The 21,095-nt window shown below is 41.5% G+C and overlaps 8 protein-coding genes across 15 annotated transcripts; 5 read left to right on the plus strand and 3 right to left on the minus strand.

The window, feature by feature from the left end:
- Nucleotides 1-254: 254 nt before the first annotated feature.
- Nucleotides 255-5,196, minus strand: LOC108625060 (protein lin-54 homolog). Of its 7 annotated transcripts, XM_018024771.2 has the most exons (12): nucleotides 4,997-5,196; nucleotides 4,834-4,911; nucleotides 3,529-3,925; nucleotides 3,147-3,467; nucleotides 2,845-3,090; nucleotides 2,533-2,751; nucleotides 2,219-2,473; nucleotides 1,918-2,154; nucleotides 1,587-1,798; nucleotides 1,255-1,498; nucleotides 986-1,182; nucleotides 255-872 (listed from the first exon to the last, which is right to left on the minus strand). In XM_018024771.2, exons 3-12 carry the CDS (start codon nucleotides 3,913-3,915, stop codon nucleotides 689-691), a joined length of 2,502 nt encoding a protein of 833 aa, XP_017880260.1. In that variant the 5' UTR covers nucleotides 3,916-3,925; nucleotides 4,834-4,911; nucleotides 4,997-5,196; the 3' UTR covers nucleotides 255-688. The 7 variants fall into 7 exon arrangements, with proteins under 7 accessions (XP_017880260.1, XP_017880263.1, XP_017880264.1 ...); XM_018024774.2 differs by having other exon boundaries at nucleotides 2,863-3,090; nucleotides 4,834-5,196; XM_018024775.2 differs by having other exon boundaries at nucleotides 1,963-2,154; nucleotides 4,834-5,196.
- A 166-nt stretch (nucleotides 5,197-5,362) lies between these two features.
- CSN4 (COP9 signalosome subunit 4) lies at nucleotides 5,363-7,524 on the plus strand. The gene is made up of 7 exons (XM_018024700.2): nucleotides 5,363-5,544; nucleotides 5,609-5,688; nucleotides 5,780-5,898; nucleotides 5,964-6,100; nucleotides 6,157-6,271; nucleotides 6,334-6,901; nucleotides 6,984-7,524. Exons 1-7 carry the CDS (start codon nucleotides 5,462-5,464, stop codon nucleotides 7,115-7,117), a joined length of 1,236 nt encoding a protein of 411 aa, XP_017880189.1. The 5' UTR covers nucleotides 5,363-5,461; the 3' UTR covers nucleotides 7,118-7,524.
- On the minus strand, nucleotides 7,516-10,699 carry LOC108625020 (voltage-dependent anion-selective channel). Its single transcript, XM_018024703.2, has 6 exons — nucleotides 10,582-10,699; nucleotides 9,719-10,041; nucleotides 9,525-9,646; nucleotides 9,029-9,137; nucleotides 8,755-8,963; nucleotides 7,516-8,589 (listed from the first exon to the last, which is right to left on the minus strand). Exons 2-6 carry the CDS (start codon nucleotides 10,036-10,038, stop codon nucleotides 8,498-8,500), a joined length of 852 nt encoding a protein of 283 aa, XP_017880192.1. The 5' UTR covers nucleotides 10,039-10,041; nucleotides 10,582-10,699; the 3' UTR covers nucleotides 7,516-8,497.
- Nucleotides 10,700-11,387: 688 nt separating this feature from the next.
- On the plus strand, nucleotides 11,388-13,882 carry LOC108625017 (SET and MYND domain containing, arthropod-specific, member 3). 2 transcript variants are annotated; one of them, XM_018024698.2, is made up of 10 exons: nucleotides 11,388-11,479; nucleotides 11,584-11,675; nucleotides 11,866-11,930; nucleotides 12,004-12,220; nucleotides 12,297-12,547; nucleotides 12,605-12,772; nucleotides 12,829-13,055; nucleotides 13,112-13,322; nucleotides 13,391-13,536; nucleotides 13,598-13,830. In XM_018024698.2, exons 2-10 carry the CDS (start codon nucleotides 11,661-11,663, stop codon nucleotides 13,828-13,830), a joined length of 1,533 nt encoding a protein of 510 aa, XP_017880187.1. In that variant the 5' UTR covers nucleotides 11,388-11,479; nucleotides 11,584-11,660. The 2 variants fall into 2 exon arrangements, with proteins under 2 accessions (XP_017880187.1, XP_017880188.1); XM_018024699.2 differs by lacking the exon at nucleotides 11,388-11,479 and having other exon boundaries at nucleotides 11,488-11,675; nucleotides 13,598-13,882.
- Nucleotides 13,883-13,988: 106 nt separating this feature from the next.
- LOC108625016 (SET domain-containing protein SmydA-8) lies at nucleotides 13,989-16,341 on the plus strand. The gene is made up of 7 exons (XM_018024697.2): nucleotides 13,989-14,138; nucleotides 14,206-14,401; nucleotides 14,457-14,684; nucleotides 14,745-15,029; nucleotides 15,110-15,397; nucleotides 15,460-15,670; nucleotides 15,730-16,341. The coding sequence occupies exons 1-7, from the start codon at nucleotides 14,083-14,085 to the stop codon at nucleotides 16,008-16,010; spliced, it is 1,545 nt and encodes a 514-aa protein (XP_017880186.1). The 5' UTR covers nucleotides 13,989-14,082; the 3' UTR covers nucleotides 16,011-16,341.
- A 47-nt stretch (nucleotides 16,342-16,388) lies between these two features.
- LOC108625019 (erlin-1) lies at nucleotides 16,389-17,858 on the plus strand. The gene is made up of 5 exons (XM_018024702.2): nucleotides 16,389-16,569; nucleotides 16,636-16,744; nucleotides 16,812-17,001; nucleotides 17,078-17,336; nucleotides 17,400-17,858. Exons 2-5 carry the CDS (start codon nucleotides 16,637-16,639, stop codon nucleotides 17,806-17,808), a joined length of 966 nt encoding a protein of 321 aa, XP_017880191.1. The 5' UTR covers nucleotides 16,389-16,569; nucleotide 16,636; the 3' UTR covers nucleotides 17,809-17,858.
- A 40-nt stretch (nucleotides 17,859-17,898) lies between these two features.
- Lamtor3 (Late endosomal/lysosomal adaptor, MAPK and MTOR activator 3) lies at nucleotides 17,899-19,010 on the plus strand. Its single transcript, XM_018024706.2, has 3 exons — nucleotides 17,899-18,134; nucleotides 18,214-18,441; nucleotides 18,504-19,010. The coding sequence occupies exons 1-3, from the start codon at nucleotides 18,126-18,128 to the stop codon at nucleotides 18,639-18,641; spliced, it is 375 nt and encodes a 124-aa protein (XP_017880195.1). The 5' UTR covers nucleotides 17,899-18,125; the 3' UTR covers nucleotides 18,642-19,010.
- On the minus strand, nucleotides 18,944-20,758 carry LOC108625021 (glyoxylate reductase/hydroxypyruvate reductase; the record flags this gene model as incomplete). Its single annotated transcript, XM_026813515.1, has 4 exons — nucleotides 18,944-19,135; nucleotides 19,280-19,734; nucleotides 20,327-20,519; nucleotides 20,611-20,758. Coding segments are annotated over 4 exons (912 nt in total), but the record flags the coding sequence as incomplete, so codon positions are not given.
- Between the last annotated feature and the right edge of the window lie 337 nt (nucleotides 20,759-21,095).

Here is a 21,095-nt window from a genome sequence, read left to right on the forward strand (position 1 = left end):
CCGACGTGTGATTTCTTTTTAAAAAATGCGTTTCTAAAGTGCATAAACTTTTGGGATTGACTGTATAGCCAATACATCCTTATACTGTAACGGAGAACTACTTAACAAGAGAATTTATGCTATCGTTGCAAACGTGCATAGTAAATTATCGTATAGAAAGTAACATAACGAAAAAGAACCTTGCCCAGCATCAAACTAAGAGACACACGTTGATAAAGTATCGTAGAAATGCATATTCTTAATTATAGACTGGATCGAATAAAAATCAAATTTAATTATTCATCCATTATTGCTGAGAAGTATGCTATTCGAGTACACGCGTTTCGTTTAATAAGAAATATCTAAATAGCAAGATTAGAAGTGACGGAGAACGTCTGATAAATACAGATTTAACGCCTCTTCTCTGGAGACTCATCGACCGAATAATAATAATAATAATAATAATAAACGCGTGTTACAAATTTTATAACGTTCGACCAATTTCTACTCTTCCCAATTCTTAATTACAAATAAGAACAATTGAGCAGCACGAATTTCAACGGGAGAGAATCGGTCGAATTTTTTAATACTTCTCTTTACCTTTGGTACGTAACACGTGGAATTATTTCATTACAAGGTCTATAATCAGCGTTCTCAGCTTTCCTGTTTTCGAGTGCTTCTTTTTGAACCTGCGCTTGGAACGCACCTGCTAGGTAGCCTCGGCCTTGTGCGCTGACTCGATAATCTCCTTCAAACAGCGACCGAATTCTTCGATTATAAGTCTTTGCGACGTTTCATCGTCGTACATGTTACGTTCAGCTTCGTCGGCTTGTGCCATCAAACACTGACACGTTATTTCGACTACTTTATCGGTCAAGAAGTTGAACGGTTGTCTGTAGCAAACGTAAACGTGTACGTGAATAAAATTGATACATTAATCATTAATTAATTAATATTAATTATAGAATTAATTGATACAAGAATGTATTAATTTTAATTTACTTACCTTGCGCCTGTGTTGGACGCCGCGGGGGGTCTGAAAGCCATTTCGGAGAGTTGAAGTTTAGTTTTGTTGAGCGTGAGTTGGGCGGTCCTTACTTCAGCCGCCTCTGCAAGATCCTTCAACGATTTCTTCTCTAAATTCGGTTCCTCAACGTTACGACATCCTATGCACTTGCAATTAGCCGAGCAAGGAATCTTAGCCTGTAGAAACGACACACTAATTAATAAACAAACGTCTTTAGATATGATTTTTGTTATTAGAACGATGCTTACTTCGTAACATTCGCAGTAATTTTTTAAGCATCCACTTCGTTTGCAGTTGCAACCTTTGTTGTGTCTACGTATGTCGTCGCCGGTCTCGCGGCCTTTGCCGATTTTTGGACGAAAAGCGTTCGGGTTACGCTCCAGACAGGATTTAATCGCCCGCTGACGCTCTTCTTCATTTCCGAGATTGTTCGAACAGTTGTTGCAGTTGCACATGTGACAGAATTCTCCGTTCGCGAAGCAGTCGCAGTATCTGCGTTGGATATGAAAATAAATGAACTTCGCCGACGTTCAGATGTTTAAATAATAGAATTCTGATTATTAATAAAATGGTTGCTTACAATTTGAGGCATTGCGATTTCGTGCAGTTGCAAGGCTTCCTCGGCCTGATGCCGTTCGGCTCGACGGTGGTGTACGATGATCTCTGAGAACTCTTGCCCTCTACGAGAGAGCCGACAGATATGGTCCCCGTGGAGTTTCGTAGATTCTGTTGGGAATTTCCTAGCAAACTGGGCGCCGCTTGCTGCGCCTTCGACTTGCCCTCGTCGGTGCCCTTTACGAACAGAAGACAGAGAATTCGATTTTAAGCACGACGTACATAGGACGATTCTAATGTAATTGACTTTACGACTCTGTCTTTTGTTTTTCTTAATTAGACATGTAATACTAAACCTGTTGTTGAATATATTGAGTCGATAAAACTACAATATTGCCCACATTTGAATTGGAAAGAACGGCCTGTCCTGACGCTAATTGACTGAGAGCAGACGCTGGGATAGCGACTGCGTTCTTCGACTGATTCCCGACCGTCGCCGTCGCGGGGATCAGTAATCTCTGACCGGTGCTCGTTAACGTGCTCTTAGGTGCGACTGTTCTCAATGACTGATTGCTCGTGTTCAAAGGCACCACCTGGATTTAGTATCGCGTGAGTAAATTTCCTCATTCGCATATTTCTTCTTCTTTTATTACGAACCTTGACGATCTGCTGTTGACCTCCCAGCTTCTGACCGACTCCCACGGTCTGCAATGTCGTTTGTGATTTCGTTTTTCCTACAGTGACGACGTTCGTAGTGCCGGTCGACGGCGTGCTGACCAATCTCACGTACTGTACTTGCCTACCCGGCATTTGTATCTGATGCACTTGATTAGAACCGGTGACGAGGTTCTGGTTTGCTGGTATTCTGATCACTTGCCCGCTGCCGAGGACGGTTCCGGGTTTCAAAGAACTCTGTCGAAAACATACATAATTAATAAGAATGAACGTATTTTGTATGAGGAATCGCGAACCTGTCGTATGATCACTTTCTGCGGACTCGGTTGTACGGTCGACTTGTTCGAAGTGGAGAACGTCGACTGCTGATTGGAAATAGTCGAAGTTTTACTAGCAGCGTTGACCGTCGGCGCCGGTAGAATCTTCGTCGGTGGTTTAATAGCGTTGCTGGGGAGTATGGCCATCTTCGACGGTTGAGAGGTCGCCGATTGCACTAATTTATTTACAATTATCCCCTTGAAGGAACACGAAACACATTTTAACAACCGTCATTTGGTAGCAACGCCGCAGTAGAATGAAATGCAAAGTGAAATGAAACCAGTACTTACTTTCTTCTTGATACTCACTTGTTTCTGGGGCGAGGTGGGTAAAATGTGTTGAACTTTGTTAGTGGAGAGGAGCCCCATTTGCTGTGCCTGTGCCAGAGTTATAGTCTTCGTGGGATTCGTAGAATCCTGCCCGGAGGTGCTGTTGTTCAGAAACTTAATCGCCTGCGTTTGATTCTCGTTCTGCGTTATTAAAACCTGTTGCCCCGACTGCGCCTGATTCCCAGTCAATATCATCTTCGTATATACCTAAAAACATTCAGACAATTAGATTTAATTTCACAGGAAGATTAACGATGAATTACATTTCGATTCTGAGGCGTGTTCTGCGCGCTGCGTTTCATGGCCGACTGAGACGTTTTCACAGTCTGAACATTTCCCAAGGTGATGTTCCCCGAATGACTGGTGGCCATGAGAGGCTTGCTGGGCTGCGCCGATCTCAATTGTACTATATTTCCATCTGCAGATTTCGCAGTTATCAGAGTCTGAGCGAGGGTCTGTAACTGTCCAGCGGACGCCGTCGACGGATGCGATATTTTTAATATCTGACTGGTGCCCTGGCCACCGGCAGGAGATACAATCATGATCGACTGGCTCTGCGTTACTTGCCCAATATTCGGTTTCACCTGTTGACCAGATAATAATAATATAAGCAACTTTAATTAAAAAGTATTCGAAATTCTGTACCTGAACCGTGGACACGGGAAGCCTCTGCAACGTGGGTTTCGTTTGGAACACGATGTTCTGATTGTTCTGACTCGCGGTGGTATAGATAATATGCTCCTCCTGAGCTTGCTCAGAAACCTCAGTCATTTCTACATCAGGTACGATTGTCTCAGTCTCAATATTACGCTCGATTATTATATGCTCGTCGTCGGTGGTCATTACTTCCTCGGCGTGCATACATTCTAGCTCTGTTTGGATATTGGCGAACGCTTCGAAGTCGTTCGACGAGTACTGCTCGTTGCTGTGGGATAAACTGAGCGCGCTTAGGTCCCCGTCGTTAAGAGCGTGAGGGTCCAGTGCTATCGGCTCGACCAGCGCCCTGGCGTTCTGCCCCTTATTTACAGACATGATCACGACCCTGTGAAAACGTTAAGTTTACAAATCTGTACTAGTCTGAAATTTTAATTACATAACTGAGGGTAGAAGGAAATGCATGGCGTAGAAATACACGAGGGCAATGCCGCGTGGTTTAGGTGACATACTGAACGGTATCATCGGCGACGTTCAATATCTCGTCGCGGTGTCGGTTTCCAGATGTCCACACGTTCCATTAGGAGCGCGTGGACAGGTTAGAAGATCGGAGAAGGTAAATAATTCTCGGTTCGAACGAAGGAACGTCGTCGGGGTTGTACACGAAAGTGAATATCGTGGACGAAGGAAAAAAATGTTGGACGGACTACACGAAATCATGTGAAAACGAGACGAATCGGTAGGAATTTAAAAATTCAAAAATTCAAATCTCTCGAAAGTAGTTCGACTCTGTTTGAATCCGAGCGACGACGAGGCTGAGTGGACGCGTGCCCGGCGACGCGAGGACCGAGTGAGGTTCGAATTTTCTAAAAATCGAACGCTAAAATTTGAATGATGAGGAAAAATTCGAAGGATCGTCCACCGAGGAACATTAGCGCCATTTATTGCACGAACGCGCCATTTTCCGTGGACAGAATTCCTCGGCGAATTTTAACACACTTGCTAGTCTCGCGGCCGCCCGACGACTGTTCACTAACGAAAAACGAACGATTTGTTCACCGAACGACGATAGGAAACGCGTTTGTCGCTAAAGTTCGATCTAGAATCGCTAAAAATTCGACTTAACCTAAAACTTATCAGTTCGTATCGAGTACGTACAGTGTTGGGTGGGGGCGTGCCACGAAGCTTATTTCAATCGCCACGAAATATTGAAACACGTCTCGGATGCGATCGGTAATAATTTAAATTTCAATCGAACCGCGTACGAATCGAATCGATTCCGTTTCTGACACATACCTGGGTGTTCCCTCGGTACCTCAATTTTGTTCAAAATCACGCGCCCACCATTGCTGTCCCACAGTGCACTACGCACCGCTGTGTACAAACAGACCCAAAGGTCGTTTTTAACGTTAAAATATCCACGCGAAACTCGAACGGCGATTAGGCCGACGGTACGAACCTCGATAACCTCGTTCACAGAACACGTCGGGGGAGTATCGCGATTTAACGAGCGAATAATTCCCAAGCACCGACCAATGTTTTCGCGCACTTTGTCAATTTCGATTTCGCCATTCTACACTCTTACGCGGCTAAACACACGTCGACGCGCCTGGCGCCATCTCGTGGCCACGAAAAAGTGTTCTAAAAACTTCAAATCCGAAATAATCTCCTAAGTTTGTTAACAATAATAATAATAATAATAATAATAATAATAAACTCGCACGAATACACAATGCGTCGTTATTTTCGCAATTATCGTCCGACGTTGCTCTATAATTTATTTATTCGACTATCGTCGTCGAGATTAGAATTTCGCCACTCGTGTTCTCTAACGTTCGCGTAGTTCGTGATCGTCAGTGATCGTAACAAACGCAAAGGAGCTGTTTGGTTATTCACGTAGACGCATGCACGCAAGTAAGAAAAAATGGTGGTGACGGCATCTTCTGTACGTCAACAGCTCACGAACTTAGCTTATTCCGGCGGCTCGCACAAAGACCAGGCGGACAAGTAAGAACTGCGTAAATTTCGAGCATATCCGAATGATTCGATACACGGATAACCTTGTTCGCAGGTATCGGGCGATATTAGACTCAATACTGTTGTCCCCCAGCGAAGAGGCGATTGACGCTCTTAAGATATTCATCGAAGCCAGTACGTTCTCTTTTACGTGCATGCGACGCTCCTAAGACCGTCTATACATTCGCATAAATTGTTTCTTTAAATACATTCCTTTGCCTTGCAGTCGTGAACGAATATGTGAGCTTGGTGATCTCGAGGCAGGTCCTGTCGGACGTCAGCAACAGACTGCTGCTTCTGCCCGACGAGGTGTCGATGGCCATCTCGCATTACACGTTAGACAAGGTAAACCGAGAATCATTTAATTGTACCGCGAGATTCGCTCTAAAACAGATTTTTATACGCTTTAGATACAACCGAGGGTGATCTCGTTCGAGGAACAAGTCGCGAGCATCAGACAACATTTAGCAAAGATCTACGAACGTAATCAGAACTGGAGGGAAGCTGCGAACGTGCTAGTAGGAATCCCCCTGGAAACTGGACAAAAGTAAGTACGAAACGTACGGACGGTCTTAAGAGTACTAAAGAGATGTTTATCTTCAGGCAGTACACGGTCGACTACAAGCTCGAGACTTATCTTAAAATCGCGCGACTGTACTTAGAAGACGACGATCCAGTGCAGGCCGAAGCGTTCATCAACAGAGCGTCCCTCTTGCAGGTACGTAAAAATCTCGACTCTAGTCTAATTTCAATCTTTCAAACGTGTGTCTTTTCCCTCAGGCCGAGTCGAAGAACGAGCAGTTACAGATTTACTACAAAGTTTGTTACGCCCGGGTGTTAGATTACAGGAGAAAGTTCATAGAAGCCGCTCAAAGATACAACGAACTGTCGTACCGGTCAATCATACACGAAGACGAGCGTATGACCGCGCTTAGGAACGCGTTAATATGTACAGTGCTGGCGTCTGCAGGACAGCAGAGGAGCCGCATGCTGGCGACGTTGTTCAAAGACGAACGCTGCCAGCAGCTGCCCGCTTATTCCATTTTAGAGAAGATGTACTTGGATCGTATCATCCGGCGTTCCGAGTTACAAGAATTCGAAGCGTTATTGCAACCTCATCAGAAGGCGAGCACGATCGACGGACTGGGATCGACTATCCTCGACCGCGCGGTCATAGAACATAACTTATTATCCGCTAGTAAATTATATAACAATATCACGTTCGAGGAGCTCGGCGCGTTGTTAGAAATACCGCCGACGAAGGCGGAGAAGATCGCCAGCCAAATGATCACCGAAGGCCGGATGAACGGGTACATCGATCAGATCGATTCCATCGTACACTTCGAAAGTGAGTCGAGAATTCTTATTGTGCTCGCTATCTCCGGTAGACTTCGTCGACCTCTAATCTCTTTGTTTGTTTTTTTTTGTAGCGCGTGAAACTCTGCCGACATGGGACAAACAAATACAATCGCTGTGTTATCAAGTAAATCACATAATAGAGAAAATAGCTCAAAGTGAACCGGAATGGATAGCGCAGGCGATGGAAGATCAGATGGTGCATTAACATCGAGTTTTTCTAACGTTAAATAATAAAACTAAAACGCAAACGGGACATTTGATACGCTACGGACAGTTCGAGGCAATAAGGATTGTTATCATTTCACAGTGCAACTCATTCATGTCTCTCTCTTCTTTGTCAATCGTCGAAGAGTCGATTTTTGTATGATTAATAAATTTTCAATCGAAATCTACAGGCTTACGATTTAGCTGTTCTTTTCGTCTAGCTTTATTATTTATGAAAAGCCGAACGGTGAAATGTGGAAAAAGTTTTATTTTAAACAAAGGGATCGATTACTGTAACAGTTTACGTAGGATCGTTTATAAACATCACGCATTAAGCATATTCCGAGCTACGGAATACTGTAACGTTTCTCTTGTAAATAAAAGCATTCACACTGCACATAAATTTAACTTTCGTTTTTTTATTGTACGAACTGATGATGATCGAAGCTTAATTGAAGAGTGTTTGTTTAACAACAGTCGGCGTATATAGGAGAATAAAATCGTATGAGTACAAACGTCTTACAAGCTCGCTACAGAGAACAAGACCGTGGAATTATTTATACAACTAAAATTATCTGTAATAATATTTTAAAAACGATGTCACACATCCCCGTTTTAATATACGCCAGACTTTTGACCGTCTGAATACTATCTACCATAGTAATCGAACATATATTTGACAATAGGTTTGAATCCTAAAATAGCCGCACTGGCAGTAGTACTGTTTCACATTAATTATGCAGGCAGGAATGAACGTTGTTTCGCTTTAAGAATTAACAGCTGACACGTACTCGATATATATATATATTCCATACCATTTAATCCCAAATCCCTGTATGTAGCTTTTTATTTAGTATAATATATTACGTAGACGTTCTTTACAATAAATTCTAACGTTAAACGATGGTTTCGTGTAGCTACGAGAACTTATGTGCAGTGTACTGTGTGTGTTCGTATCTCGAAATCAATCACAGATCTTACCGTGTACACCAAACTTTCTTTTCGACTGACTTTAGCCGATCGTTTTAATTACACTGCTTTATCATCGACAGGAACTGGTAACAGACTGCGTGGTACAGAGAGAAAATAGAACGGTTCTCTATTTCGTTTTGAAGAATTAGTAAACTTTGTTTACTCACGATAAGATACTGTTACCATTTTCATTTTATATTCGTGTATATTTCAAACTAACATCCCTTGGACTATTTTTAAACGACGCACGGTACCTTGTGGCATCTATTTCGGGATAAACCTATCTATATGTTATAGGCAATACTTTTATCTGAAGCATGTACCGTGACACTGCCCTTGATCACGCAAAACATGACCTTAAGACCTTTCGATTCAGTCGAGTTCTTCCGTGTCCGCAAATCGTACGTACTTAAGCTTGTAGGTCTAGTGCGATGCCGATCTTGTGCCCACCAGAGCCGAAGTTCTTCCCGTCGATGTTCGTCGAGAGCGTCAAAGTCACACCTGAAGAGAGAAGATCGAGTGATTCCTTATAAATAAAACGCGTCTACCGTCGGTGACCGTGTCAATCGTTGCTCTACTCTAAGTAATGCAATTATGTAGAGTAACGATGGCGGATATCATAACACTTGGTCTATTAATAGCGTTTTTAAAATTAAACTTCCTCACCGTCGCGCAACTTTTGCTGATATCCCAAGCCTACTTGGAGATTCGAGTTGACCTTAGCTCTCACAGACGCGTCCTGATCGAGATTGTATTTAGTAGCGATACCGAACTGTGTTATATTGTTGCTAGAGTTCCACTCGAGATTGATCGCCCCTTGCAAGTCTGACTTCACTTTATGATAAATCAGGCCGCTGAACTCACACCCGTTGTTCCTACGATTTCAAAGCAACCACGTGAACAGGATTTATCTCGAGTACGACGATGATGTTATACGTACACCGCGGCGTGAAGGGTGAAGTCGGAGCCGGTGTAACCGAGGGCGAAATTATTTTTTGTAAGTTTGTTTCTTTGCGTGTCGAAGCAGGCCTGGTAACCAGCCAGCCACCCTGCAATTCAGTCGTTTTAAAATCTTCCACCTTCGTTTAATCAAATATTTAAACTCTTACATTTTCCATTGCGGAGTCTCTTGGGTACTGGGGATAAAAGAGGGAGGAATAGGCTCAAATAAGGAAGCACAAGGGATCACATGGAAGGGAAACAGATTGAAATTAATAGACTAGAAATAACAGATCTTAAATCGTGGCATAAAGCGATTCAACCCTTTGTACTCGAGCGGCACGAAAACTAATTGCAAACTTTCATATTTAACAAATTTTGTTGTATTCAATAAAAATTGATTCTTTTGAGTATAAAATGTACCCCTAAAGTTCTTCTCTAATATAGCCGAAATCGTCTCGAGCGCAAAAGGATTAAATGCCTGACGATTTCTGTACCTTGATGTCCTATAACAGCCGACGCGTTAATCAACGGACCGGCGGATAGACTGAGATCGAAGTCGGCAGTAGCAGATAAATTATCATGTTTAAAAGCTGTCTTCAGTTTTCCAGTTTTGGTCCTACGACGAAACGACTCTCTCAGTATACATCGAATGATGATTCGTTTTAAACGAATTGTTATTATGTTATACCCAGTTTGTGGAGAGAACGTGCACCCATAACCAAGGGTGAGACCTTTCAGCAGTTTATCGGAGAAGGTGACATCGGTGGCGAGGGTGTTATCAGTGTTCCACTTTTCACTGAATTTCAATCCGTACTCGTCGATGTTGTATTTAGTCTCCAACGTACCGAAAACCTTGCCGGTGTCCTGATTGGAAACGCCGCCGCTGGAGAACTCTAGACCGGATTTAGTTTTCGTTTTAACGTCTAATTTGATTAAACCGAAGTGGTACCCGCTGGAGAACAGGTCACGAGCACTTTTGCCCAAATCACTGTACGACGGTGGGGCCATGATCTATATAAAAAAATGAGAAATTCAATTGGAGGTCCAGCAGTTATTCTGATGTAATCAAGAGAGGAATTATGGGCATACATATTTCGCGATAACAGATTTTTCGTTATTTATTCGAGAGACGTTACGAACAATTGGAGCAACTGTCATCGACGAGAGATAAGAATGTCAAGTAATGAATGCATCGTTAATTTGACAATAATATCGGGCAAAATGGAGCGATATTGACCTGGCTGGCTGTTACATAAGGCGTAAATCAGTGATCTCCGATTGCCATAAATGAATTTAACGTTACTCGAGACTAATTCGATGTTGATTACGAGATCGACGATAACCCGGGAGAGGAACGATCAACAGACGAATCTACATGAAACGAATAGCCGTTTAGAAGATCGAATCAACGACACAACCGACATTATCATAAAGTCACGCCGGTTATTAGAATAATCGAATTTTAATCGGAATTATTATGAATGTCGCGTATCGACGAATGGCTGAGGTTAAAGTTTATTTAAACGTTCGATAAGATTCGTTGCTACTTACTGTTTTATGTTACAAGACACGAGTGCGGAAAACTGCGTGACTTCGCCTCGGAATTGCGTACGTGAGACGATAACCGGGGGAGAGAAAGATGGAACCTATCCCTGTCCTCAACCTTGCCGGCGCATGCGTCCTGCAACGTAGAGGAAATACCGAGTCTTTTAGGCCGGTATTCAGAAAGATTTAAGCATTCGCTGTCCCTTTCTAACCTATATTCCCAGTCCTTGTCTTGTACAGAAAATTCGAATTGAAGCATTTGCTATCTTTGTTTATCAATGTTTGTCTTACCTGTACAGGAAACAGGGACTTAAACAAATGCTGAAGACGATCTTAAAAATAAATACGAGGTTATTTCTACAGGAATATGTCTATGAGGAATAACGTCGTTTCGAATGATCGTATTTCCATCGATCTTCGAACCAGCCAAGGGGAATCATTTAATACTTGCGTTGATCCCGTTTTGACAAACGCGTTATGTAATCTTAATAAGAACACCCTCGCATATCGTCGGTAGGTTCTGAACACCCGGTAGGTTATCGAGCGCTCCAGAGATAAGGAGATTCGAAATTAAATGCATTTCGCGCGCTCAAGCAATGTTTTAAAATGGATCAATTCAGTATTTTTATAATAAAAGAATTTCTTCCACCGCCCAAGATTTCCTTTCTATCATAAATTCTATTTTACAGATTCGCAATTAATATGAATTAAGATAATCTCTGTCAAAAGTCGAAGACATGCATTAAAAATGCAACTTTTAGAGAAAATGATAATTAAGGATTCGCACAGCCTCGAGCCAAAGAGTAGAGGAGTGGATTGTTAATTTTCAATTACCGCGCGGCGTTTGCAAAGCGGAGGTTCTTGAGATCCGAAAATAGATCGACGAATTTCTACGCGAACCGAGGTGAGTCTTCGAGAGGATGGTAGCACAATCTAGATCTTACGTTTGGCAGTGTTTGCCCGCAGTATAAAAACTATATAAACCGTCGGACGGAACTTGGTTTTCAGTCTGCATGCACCCAAGCGCGGATTGCGAGATCCAAAAGCCATTCAAAGGATAGGAGCGTTAGTTTTCTTGGATCATCATGTCTGAACAGACGGTAATTCCAATTATTAATAGTAGAATCAGACATTCCATTTCATCCATCCAAATCGTTCAGTAAACGTTACTAAAAAAGACAACAGATATAGAAACGATGCTAGTAAATTATAAATACGAGTCTAACAAAATTGATTTGCATATGAAATACCTTTTTTCTGGAATACTAATTTCCAACCATTGTTGATTAGGGATCGAAATTAGCAGGAAAATGCACGACGACGTACAAAATCCTGCAAAGCGAGAGAGTAGGAAGGTAATATTTCTTACATCCAATTGAAACATTCGCAGTAAACAAACATTCATTATAAGTTCCTATGTTTTTTTAGATATATGGTGGCTAACAAGGAATTGGAAGCTGGCGAGGAGATCATCACGGAAATGCCGTTTGTAGTGGGACCGAAAGCTGCCACGTACCCCTTGTGTCTTTCCTGTTACACACCTTGGCCAGCTACGGACGACAAACCGCTTTGCTCGAAATGCGGATGGCCTGTTTGCTCAACAGAATGCGAGAATCAACCGCAGCACAAGGACTACGAGTGCCAAGTAGAAACTAATTATCATCGTTTACCACAGAAATTTAAACCTGCAGTACTAATAGAATAGAATTTTCCTCGTATAGATATTCGCTCAGGCTAATGAGAAATTCAACGTAGAAGCTGCGTTGCAAGAGGCGAACGAGAACGGAGTACCTCAATTGGAATGTATTACTCCTTTAAGATTGCTTTTAGAATCAGAGAAAAATCCTGATAGATGGAACAATGAAGTAAAGGACATGGAGGCTCATAACAAAATTCGAAGTCAGAAGGAGCAGTGGAAATCTGATCAAGTAAACGTAGTGGACTATATAAAAAACAGACTGAAACTGGAAAGGTATTTCCTAATTAGAAACAATTAAGAATGATTTCTTAATCATCCCTTTGCCTGTAGGTTCTCTGAAGAACAGATTCAAACAGTTTGCGGTATTCTGGAAGTGAACGCTTTCGAAATTCGTTCATTGAAAGGATTCCCTGCGAGAGCACTCTACCCGACGACTGCTATGATGAACCACTCCTGCGTTTCCAACACCTGCCACAGCGTATCGCCAATTGATTACAGGTAGACTCATCGATTATAATATCAACACATGATTCTTATTACTTTACGTTTTACAGAATAAGACTGCGTACGACGTTGAAGATTCCTCCAGGAGGCGAACTCTATGGAAGTTACGTGCATTCTCTACTACCTACGATGTTAAGAAGAGAACATCTCCTCGCAGGGAAATATTTCGCTTGCGCCTGTCCGAGATGCTCGGATCCTACGGAATTAGGGACGCACATGTCGTCCTTAAAATGCAGCAAGTGCGACAACGGAGTGATTTTATCATTAGATTCACTTGGTACATAAATACAGTAGAATAATTCGACGAGGAATTTAATTAAATCGATTTTACAGATCCTGAGAGTTCGTGGAAATGCACGCATTGTGAATTCAGTACTTCCGGACCGGCGATTCGAAAAGTATTGTCGGTTGTACAAGCGGAGGTCGACGCGGTGGAAGCTATCAGTGGAGCCGACGGAGCCGATGCTATTCAAGCTAGGGAATCGGTTATGAAAAAGTATCGTTCGGTCTTACACCCTCGACACGCGTTCTGGACGATCCTCAGGTAATTTCTTAGATTTTTTAATATTCAAATCTACGATTTACTCATCAGATCTCTTCTTTCTACCTCAGACATTCACTGACGCAGATGTACGGACGCGTGGACGAGTATTTGTTAGACGATCTACCGGACGTCGTATTGGAGCATAAAATCGACATGTGCAAATCGCTACTCCAAGTACTGGACGTGATAGAGCCCGGCTGTTCTCGCATTCGAGGTAAGAGTTTAATAACACACGAGGATAACTCAGAAGAGTTAATCGTTCGATTTTGGATTAGGAATGACTTTGTACGAACTCCACGCGCCTTTATTGTTCATCGCGAAGACGCAGTGGAACGCAGGGGTGATCGACGAGGCCGCATTGAAGTCTAAAATGATCGAGGCTTCAGAAATTTTAAAAGAAGCAATAAAGATTCTATGTATGGAACCACCGGAAACACCGGAGGGACAAATAGGCGTCGTTGCTAAACAATCTCTGGTTCAACTCGAGCAATCCATCAACGATTTATAATATTTGTTAAATATATGTAAAAGTAAATAGTAAATAAATGATTTGTAACGTATTCGATTTCTATTTCTTATAACAGAGTGCCTAATTTAGTTCTGTAGCGATGCGCGTTGTTTACTCACGACTACTTCAAGATTTCTAATAATACAGCTCACCGAGAGTAGCAAAGAGTGACGTGCTCTCAGTTACCAACTACAGGAGATGCTCTATACTGAGTGCAAGTAAGCAATCGTTCTGAGAAGCACACGATAAAACATGAAAAGTACTCCTGTGTTAAAATACAAAGTCTCTCAATCAGAGAAACTGGGCAGGTACAAACTCATTCACAGTATTTATAGACCCTAACTAATGCCAGTACAGTTAGATTATTTTCTTAAGGTATTTGCAAGCTGCGAAAGATCTAAACCCCGGCGAAGTGATACTGCGAGAGACTCCGATCACGGTCGGGCCGATCACCTCTAGCAAAGATTTACTTTGTCTCTCGTGCCTGCGTTCGTTGCCAAAGATCAAGAAGGTACCGCAGTACGTTTGCTCGAGATGCAAAATCGCTCCCCTCTGCGGCACTGCGTGCGAGGTACGGATATAAATACAAATCAGAGATCGTTTTAATTAAGTTGGAATACTCTTAGGAGCGAGGGAGACATCACACGGTGGATGAATGCGAGATATTCCAAGCTAATAAACTGAGGCTGTCTGCGAGTAACATAGAGGACATCACCGGCGTTCTACTACCTCTGAGATTATGGCTTTTGAAACGGAATACAGAATTATGGACGCGAATCGAATCCCTGGAGGCTCATATGGACAAAAGAAGAGACACGCCAGTCTGGATAGACAGAGAAGAGAGCGTCGTGAACGTAAGATCAAATTTTTAACAAGAATCGATTATTTTTTTAAAGTAATGTTTAATTAAACAGGTAATGAAGTCGCTTGGATTGGTTTCTGAGGACGACGCATCTGTCCTAGAGACTTTACAACGACTCTGCGGCGTTTTAGACGTGAATACTTTCGAACTGAGATCCCCGGGAGGTCTCGATGGCCTTCTCTTACGAGGTTTATATCTGGAAGCCTCCCTGATGGCTCACGACTGCAGGGGAAACACTCATTTAACGGTCGACGATAATTTCCAACTGACCGTCTACGCGAGTCTGCCGATCAAGCAAGGCGATACGATTTTCTTTAATTACACTTCATCGCTTTTGGTACATAAATCGATTCTTCTTAATTAAAAAGAATACAATGAAACCTTCGTATCCTAAAACAAAATGCACTTTATTCCCAGGGGACTTTGGGTAGAAGAGAGCATCTACTAGGAGGGAAATATTTTGAATGCGAGTGTTCACTATGTAAAGATCCTTACGAGTTAGGCTCTTACATGAGCAGCATTCTGTGCCCGCGGTGTAGACGAGGGTACATAGGAATGCAGAACCCTTTGACGAAGTTCCCATTTGAAAAAGTCACGAGGTGGCGATGTGAGAAATGCAGGGGATCCATCGGAGGTCGTCTGGTCAGAGCTACTTTGAATATAAGCAGAAGCTTAATCGACGACGTAGACGAGGGAGACATCGAAGTTCGTAGCTCCTTAAAATCCCTTTTATTCCAACTCCTTTAAATACCATAATTTATTTTAAGGAACTGGAGAGTCTGACGACTAAACTGCTTAAGAGTTTCCATCCGAATCATTTCCTAATGCTAGCTTTAAAACAGAAGCTGCTGGCTGCTTATAGGAGAGAAGTTTCCACGCCGAATCCTCGGAAAAAGATCTTAAGAAAGATGCTGAATGCTTGTAAAGACATGCACGACGTCCTGGAGATTGTCGAGCCGGGGATCTCGCGGTTGAAAGGTATTCCACCGGAAGCAGCAAAAATTCATATAAAAACTGTATATAAAAATGTATTTTAGGAATCATGTTGTACGAGATGCACTTACCCTTAGTGCTATTAGCGAACCGTTCTTATTCCGCGAACGAGATCTCCCCTACGGAGTTGGCGTCGCGCCTGGAAGAGGCCGGGGGTCTTTTAAAAAAGTCTTTAACTATGCTACTTTTGGAACCGGCGGACACCCCGGAAGGGAAGCTGGCCAAACGCGCATTGCAAGAATTGAAGGGACTAAATCAAAACATAATCGACGTTAAAACGTTCGCCGAGAGACCTCGTAAAAACAAATCACATAAGAATAAATGATGTACGAAATGAAATAAAATATTATAAGGTAAAGGAAGTAGTACTGGGACGAAACGAATTTTGGAACCAGTACTTGGACATAATAGATATGTATTTAATAATTTACTGTGATAAGTTTTCATCTACTATGCTTAAATTTCGTCGTAAAAAACATTATAAAAAGTTCAAAAGTGTCCAGGCACTACTTCCTTTACCTTAAACGTATCTTATCGCTATAGTCTGCGCACTATAGAGTTCAAAAGGATCACCATATTTCATCGAATCTTACGACATAAATCGTAACATTGTCGAAGCTTGATGGAAATAAAATTTATCCGATTATTTCTCACTATATAAGCTGCTAAGTCTATCAGTAATTCCGTTACGTAGTCTCTTCGTTCGCCGAAACTGTTCGACACAGACGTGGTTAGAAACTGTTGGTTTAAATAATATTAGAATGAAAAAATTCGAAAAGCTCGTTTTAATATCTCATAAACCAATACGGAGCATGTGATTGATTAATATTGAAACGTGTCAATCAATAAAAACTCTTATACGATTTACTAAATTATCTGCACAGGTAAAACTAATAAGATTGCAAGGCATAACCTCTATAGGAATCATGATATAAACGTTTCTATTGTAGTATGTTGGACCACAGCATAATCGCGATATGCTTTTGTGTCTGCCTGGCTATAGTTTTCAATTTCTCTTTGCACCGCATAGAGGAGGGCCATGTGGGCGTTTATTTCAGAGTAAGTATCTCAGGTCGCATACTTAAAACAGAGAGAATTTATCTGTACTTTGTTTGCATTCTAACAGGGAGGCGCACTGTTGCCTCAAGTAAGCAATCCTGGATTTCACATGATGATACCTTTATTAACAACGTACCGTTCCGTTCAAGTTACATTACAAACTGATGAAGTAAAAAACGTGCCATGCGGTACGAGCGGCGGGGTGATGATCTACTTCGATCGGATCGAAGTTGTAAATATACTAGATGCAAACAGCGGTAATTGACCTCAATACTAAGGAATACTAAGACAGATCTTTGATCATTCTATCTATTAATCGTTTCCATGTTCCAGTGTACAACATGGTAAAGAATTTCACAGCGGACTACGATCAGACGTTGATATTCAACAAGATCCATCACGAGCTGAATCAGTTCTGTTCCTTGCACACTTTACACGAGGTGTACATAGACCTGTTCGATCAAATCGACGAGAACCTCAAGACTGAACTGCAGAAGGACTTGAACGATCTGGCACCTGGTTTAAGCATCCAAGCGGTTCGCGTTACGAAACCGAAAATCCCAGAGACGATCAGAAAGAACTATGAATTAATGTAATAATAAATCAGAACATGTATCATTAATTACAATTTGAATGAGACATCTTCGTGTTACAGGGAGGCTGAGAAAACGAAGCTGTTGATCTCAACGCAGCATCAGAAGGTCGTCGAGAAGGACGCGGAAACAGACAGAAAGAAGGCTGTGATCGAAGCAGAAAAAGAGGCGCACGTGGCGAAGATTCAGTACGATCAGAAGATCATGGAAAAAGAGTCGTTGCAACGGATGGCGACGATCGAGGACGAGATGCATTTAGCCAGACAGAAAAGTCGCACCGACGCTGAATTATATCAAATGAAAATGATGGCAGAAGCGAACAGGCTTCTCCTAACCAGAGAATATCTAGAACTAAAAAAGTACGAAGCTCTGTCGAAGAACACGAAGGTGTACTACGGTCAAGACATACCAAAAATGTTTATGTACGGTTTCGATGGTACTTCGCGTCCAAACGAGATCCAAGAAAAGTAATCATCCCGATTAGAACTAGTCTAAAAACTATTATTATTATTATTATTATTTAGGCGTTTAAAACAGTTCCTCTAATCTGTCCACGTGTAATAAAAACACTTGTTAAATTGTAATTTAAATAAATCGAGTACTTATCGAATTTATCTCTAATTCCGGGATTCGAACCTTAACCCCAACACGGTAGAATGTTAGCGCACTCTACGATGAGCATCACACATGACAGTCCGTCAAAATAACTAATAATTCTTTAACAAACCATACGAAATTTACCAGAATTTTATATAAAGTGGTCGTCAGGATTTATCCTAGCATTAAAAATGACCGCGGTAAGTAATTACTCCAATTTCATAAAGAACCACGCAGTTAAGAGGTTATGAAAACGACAACGTGATTCTAACATTTCAGGAATTAAAAACGTTTCTTTACGGGCTTTTGAGCAGCGTCGAAGGGCTGCACAGTATATTGATAACAGATAGGGACGGAGTACCTGTGGTGTCTGTGGCTGACGAGAAGGCACCAGAGTTAGCGATGAGAGCCAGTTTCCTCTCAACATTCGGTATGGCCACGGATCAAGGGAGTAAACTGGGATTAGGAAAGAATAAAACGATCATTTGCATGTACAGTAGTTACCAGGTAATGGAAACAACGTTCTCCATATTTTACCTGTTGTTTCTAATCGTCGGTTTGTATCACAGGTCGTGCAAATGAACAAACTACCTCTGGTGATCAGTTTCATCGCCAGTCACAATTGTAACACAGGACACATCTTGTCTTTGGAGAGTAAAATCGACCCGATCCTGAGTAATTTAAAGAACGCAGTGGTGGAAGCCTGATGGTTACCCGTCGTGCACTATGGGTGATAAATACCAAACGTTTGAACGCAACAATTGTGACGAAAAAGAGAGAGAGAGAGAGGAGGCGTCACAAACGGAGAGGCTCTATTATTAATTTACACTGAGATGATTCTTTTTATACTCGCGTCTCCTTCGACTAGCATTTTTATATAACGTTTCAAGAGAGGGAAGAAGTCCGAACTGTTTTATACAGGAGGAGGGAAGCTAGGCGTTATCAATTTTTATAACAAGCATTTCGACGTTTGCGAGATATTCGAATATGTAAATAGTATACATCCGTGTATAAAAACATATATATATATATGTATCTTAAATATACTAGAAATATATGACTTTATTTACTTTCAACGAGAACTTTTATAACTCGTAGACTAGTGGTTTGCCCTCGAGTCCGTTTAGAATGTTTTGTGCAGCGGTCAGAGACATGTCCGATCGCGTTCTCAAGGTAGCACTGCCCAAATGAGGGATGATCACTGCAGAACACATTCATTAAAGTACGATTTTCAATTTTATGATACATTATTCCAACGATACATTAGAAGAATGCATCATTTTAATAAGTAAATCATGAATTAAAGCTTATATTTCTATGTTTTTGCAGAGAACTTAAAACTCACCAGCGTTTGGCAGTTTAAGAAGTTCATGATCAGCCGGCAAAGGTTCCGGGTCCATGACATCAAGCCCAGCGGCGAAAATCTTATTACTTTTCAAAGCTTTGATCAAATCATCAGTTTTGACGATTTGTCCCCGAGCTACGTTTACAAGAATCGAAGTACTTTTCATTTTATTGAAAGTACTCTCGTTGAACATGCCACGAGTCTCGTTAGTCAAGGGAGCGGCAATAATTACGAAATCGCTTTGTGTAAGAAGATCGTCGAGGGATACGAAATCAGCTCCGAGCTCGTCTCCTGCTTTCTTACGAGAGTGGCCCGTGTATAGGAAACGAGCTACTTCGAAGCCTTTTAATCTTTTAACTATGGTCTGCCCGATGTTTCCTAGACCGATGATGCCCACTGTGGAACCTCGCAATTCGTAGCCGAGCAAAAATTGGTTTCGCACTTCCCATTGACCCCTACAGCAAAGATTTTTCAGTCAATAGGAAATTAAATTGTACTCTTAGAGTGTACAGAGGAAGCAACGACCAGTTATATAACACAGCAACGTAATTTCATTTAATTAATCTTTATAAGACTATAAATGAATTCCATATTGATAGACGTTACATATTTGTTTAATTCGCAGTTATTTATTACCAACAAGCTTACTTCGTACGAAGGAGGTCTATGCCAGCCGAAGGGACTTCGTTAGAAGTAACGAGAACACGTGGTTTCACTGTTTTACCTGACATCTTAAACAACTGTGTACTAACGCAAGCGCTTGTAAACTGATAAATTGTAGCGACGTGCCTCAAATTATATAACACCGACATGTTATTAGCGCAAGCGTGAGTAATTGATCTTCAGATAAAAGACGAGTGGGGAATGCGATACGTACTGGTTTTTTATAAGGAAACTTGCCCCTCCACGATTTTCCGTTTGTGCAACTTGCGACTACGTTTCCTGGCTAATTCTTATGGGAACAAGATTTAATAGAATAAGTTCTATAAAATTATACTGGCTACTGATTTTATAAGTTGATTAATTTCGGATAAGGAATAAAATTACTGTTCGATTTTCAAGCGTCCTTCATGAGCTCGCCTAGCCGTGGCTAAAGCCAAGAGTACCGCAATTTCTGCGACCGCAGACGAAAGAACCATCGGCGTGTGACCAACCCGGATGCCCCTCCGTTTAATTTCAGGCACGTCCAAATAATCATAACCGGCTGACATCGTCGAGATTACTTTCAAAGACGACCCTACTACGTATCAAAGATTATCTCAAATCATATCATACTCCATGACGTTCATGGAATTTTTATGATAAGATATATTTACTGTTTAAATATTTACCTATACGATCAAGAAAGTAGCTATTGACGTTTACATGATTGGCGAGGAAGAGTGCATCGTGACCCGGAACAGCTTGGAGCACGTCATCCTGAGTGACCGAAGGAGCCTGAATAATTGTCACATCGCATCTAATCGAAGGAACATCCAAAAGATAAGAAGCCGAATTTTAAATTAGAGTAAAAATGAACTGCAGTCATTAAAAAATTCATAGCACTATTGCTTCGTATAGTAAATGTCCCAACTTAATTTAATAATGATAATGAAGTTTGTATACTGTTTAAATTCTAGGACCTTCAAGAGGAAGTCCAGGAGAATAAATTAAAACCCTTGGAAGCTTCAACATTTAGAATTATACAAAAACAGTGAATATAGACATTCACTTCCTCCTTTCATTTCTATTCCTAATATAACACAGCAACGTAATTTCATTTAATTAATCTTTATAAGACTATAAATGAATTCCATATTGATAGACGTTACATATT

The sequence above is a fragment of the Ceratina calcarata genome, unplaced genomic scaffold (genome assembly GCF_001652005.2).
Source record: "Ceratina calcarata isolate Rehan_Ccalc_2016 unplaced genomic scaffold, ASM165200v1 scaffold337.2, whole genome shotgun sequence".
In the NCBI taxonomy this organism is placed as follows: domain Eukaryota; kingdom Metazoa; phylum Arthropoda; class Insecta; order Hymenoptera; family Apidae; genus Ceratina; species Ceratina calcarata.

Coding starts and splice junctions, on each gene's coding strand:
- LOC108625060 (XM_018024771.2), bottom strand. CDS start 3,915: ATGTCTGTAAATAAGGGGCAGAACGCCAGGGCGCTGGTCGAGCCGATA. Junction 3,091..3,146: donor ACACGCCTCAGAATCGAAAT/GTAATTCATCGT, acceptor GAATGTTTTTAG/GTATATACGAAGATGATATT. Junction 2,752..2,844: donor AAGTGAGTATCAAGAAGAAA/GTAAGTACTGGT, acceptor TGTTCCTTCAAG/GGGATAATTGTAAATAAATT.
- CSN4 (XM_018024700.2), top strand. CDS start 5,462: ATGGTGGTGACGGCATCTTCTGTACGTCAACAGCTCACGAACTTAGCT. Junction 5,545..5,608: donor CACAAAGACCAGGCGGACAA/GTAAGAACTGCG, acceptor CCTTGTTCGCAG/GTATCGGGCGATATTAGACT. Junction 6,902..6,983: donor TTCCATCGTACACTTCGAAA/GTGAGTCGAGAA, acceptor TTTTTTTTGTAG/CGCGTGAAACTCTGCCGACA.
- LOC108625020 (XM_018024703.2), bottom strand. CDS start 10,038: ATGGCCCCACCGTCGTACAGTGATTTGGGCAAAAGTGCTCGTGACCTG. Junction 9,138..9,524: donor GGCTGTTATAGGACATCAAG/GTACAGAAATCG, acceptor ACTGAATTGCAG/GGTGGCTGGCTGGTTACCAG. Junction 8,590..8,754: donor TCAGCAAAAGTTGCGCGACG/GTGAGGAAGTTT, acceptor TTCTCTCTTCAG/GTGTGACTTTGACGCTCTCG.
- LOC108625017 (XM_018024698.2), top strand. Junction 11,931..12,003: donor CAAAGCGAGAGAGTAGGAAG/GTAATATTTCTT, acceptor ATGTTTTTTTAG/ATATATGGTGGCTAACAAGG. Junction 13,323..13,390: donor GCGTTCTGGACGATCCTCAG/GTAATTTCTTAG, acceptor TTTCTACCTCAG/ACATTCACTGACGCAGATGT.
- LOC108625016 (XM_018024697.2), top strand. CDS start 14,083: ATGAAAAGTACTCCTGTGTTAAAATACAAAGTCTCTCAATCAGAGAAA. Junction 14,139..14,205: donor CAATCAGAGAAACTGGGCAG/GTACAAACTCAT, acceptor TATTTTCTTAAG/GTATTTGCAAGCTGCGAAAG. Junction 14,685..14,744: donor GAGAAGAGAGCGTCGTGAAC/GTAAGATCAAAT, acceptor TTAATTAAACAG/GTAATGAAGTCGCTTGGATT.
- LOC108625019 (XM_018024702.2), top strand. CDS start 16,637: ATGTTGGACCACAGCATAATCGCGATATGCTTTTGTGTCTGCCTGGCT. Junction 16,745..16,811: donor ATGTGGGCGTTTATTTCAGA/GTAAGTATCTCA, acceptor GCATTCTAACAG/GGAGGCGCACTGTTGCCTCA. Junction 17,337..17,399: donor AGAAAGAACTATGAATTAAT/GTAATAATAAAT, acceptor TTCGTGTTACAG/GGAGGCTGAGAAAACGAAGC.
- Lamtor3 (XM_018024706.2), top strand. Junction 18,442..18,503: donor GCATGTACAGTAGTTACCAG/GTAATGGAAACA, acceptor TTTGTATCACAG/GTCGTGCAAATGAACAAACT.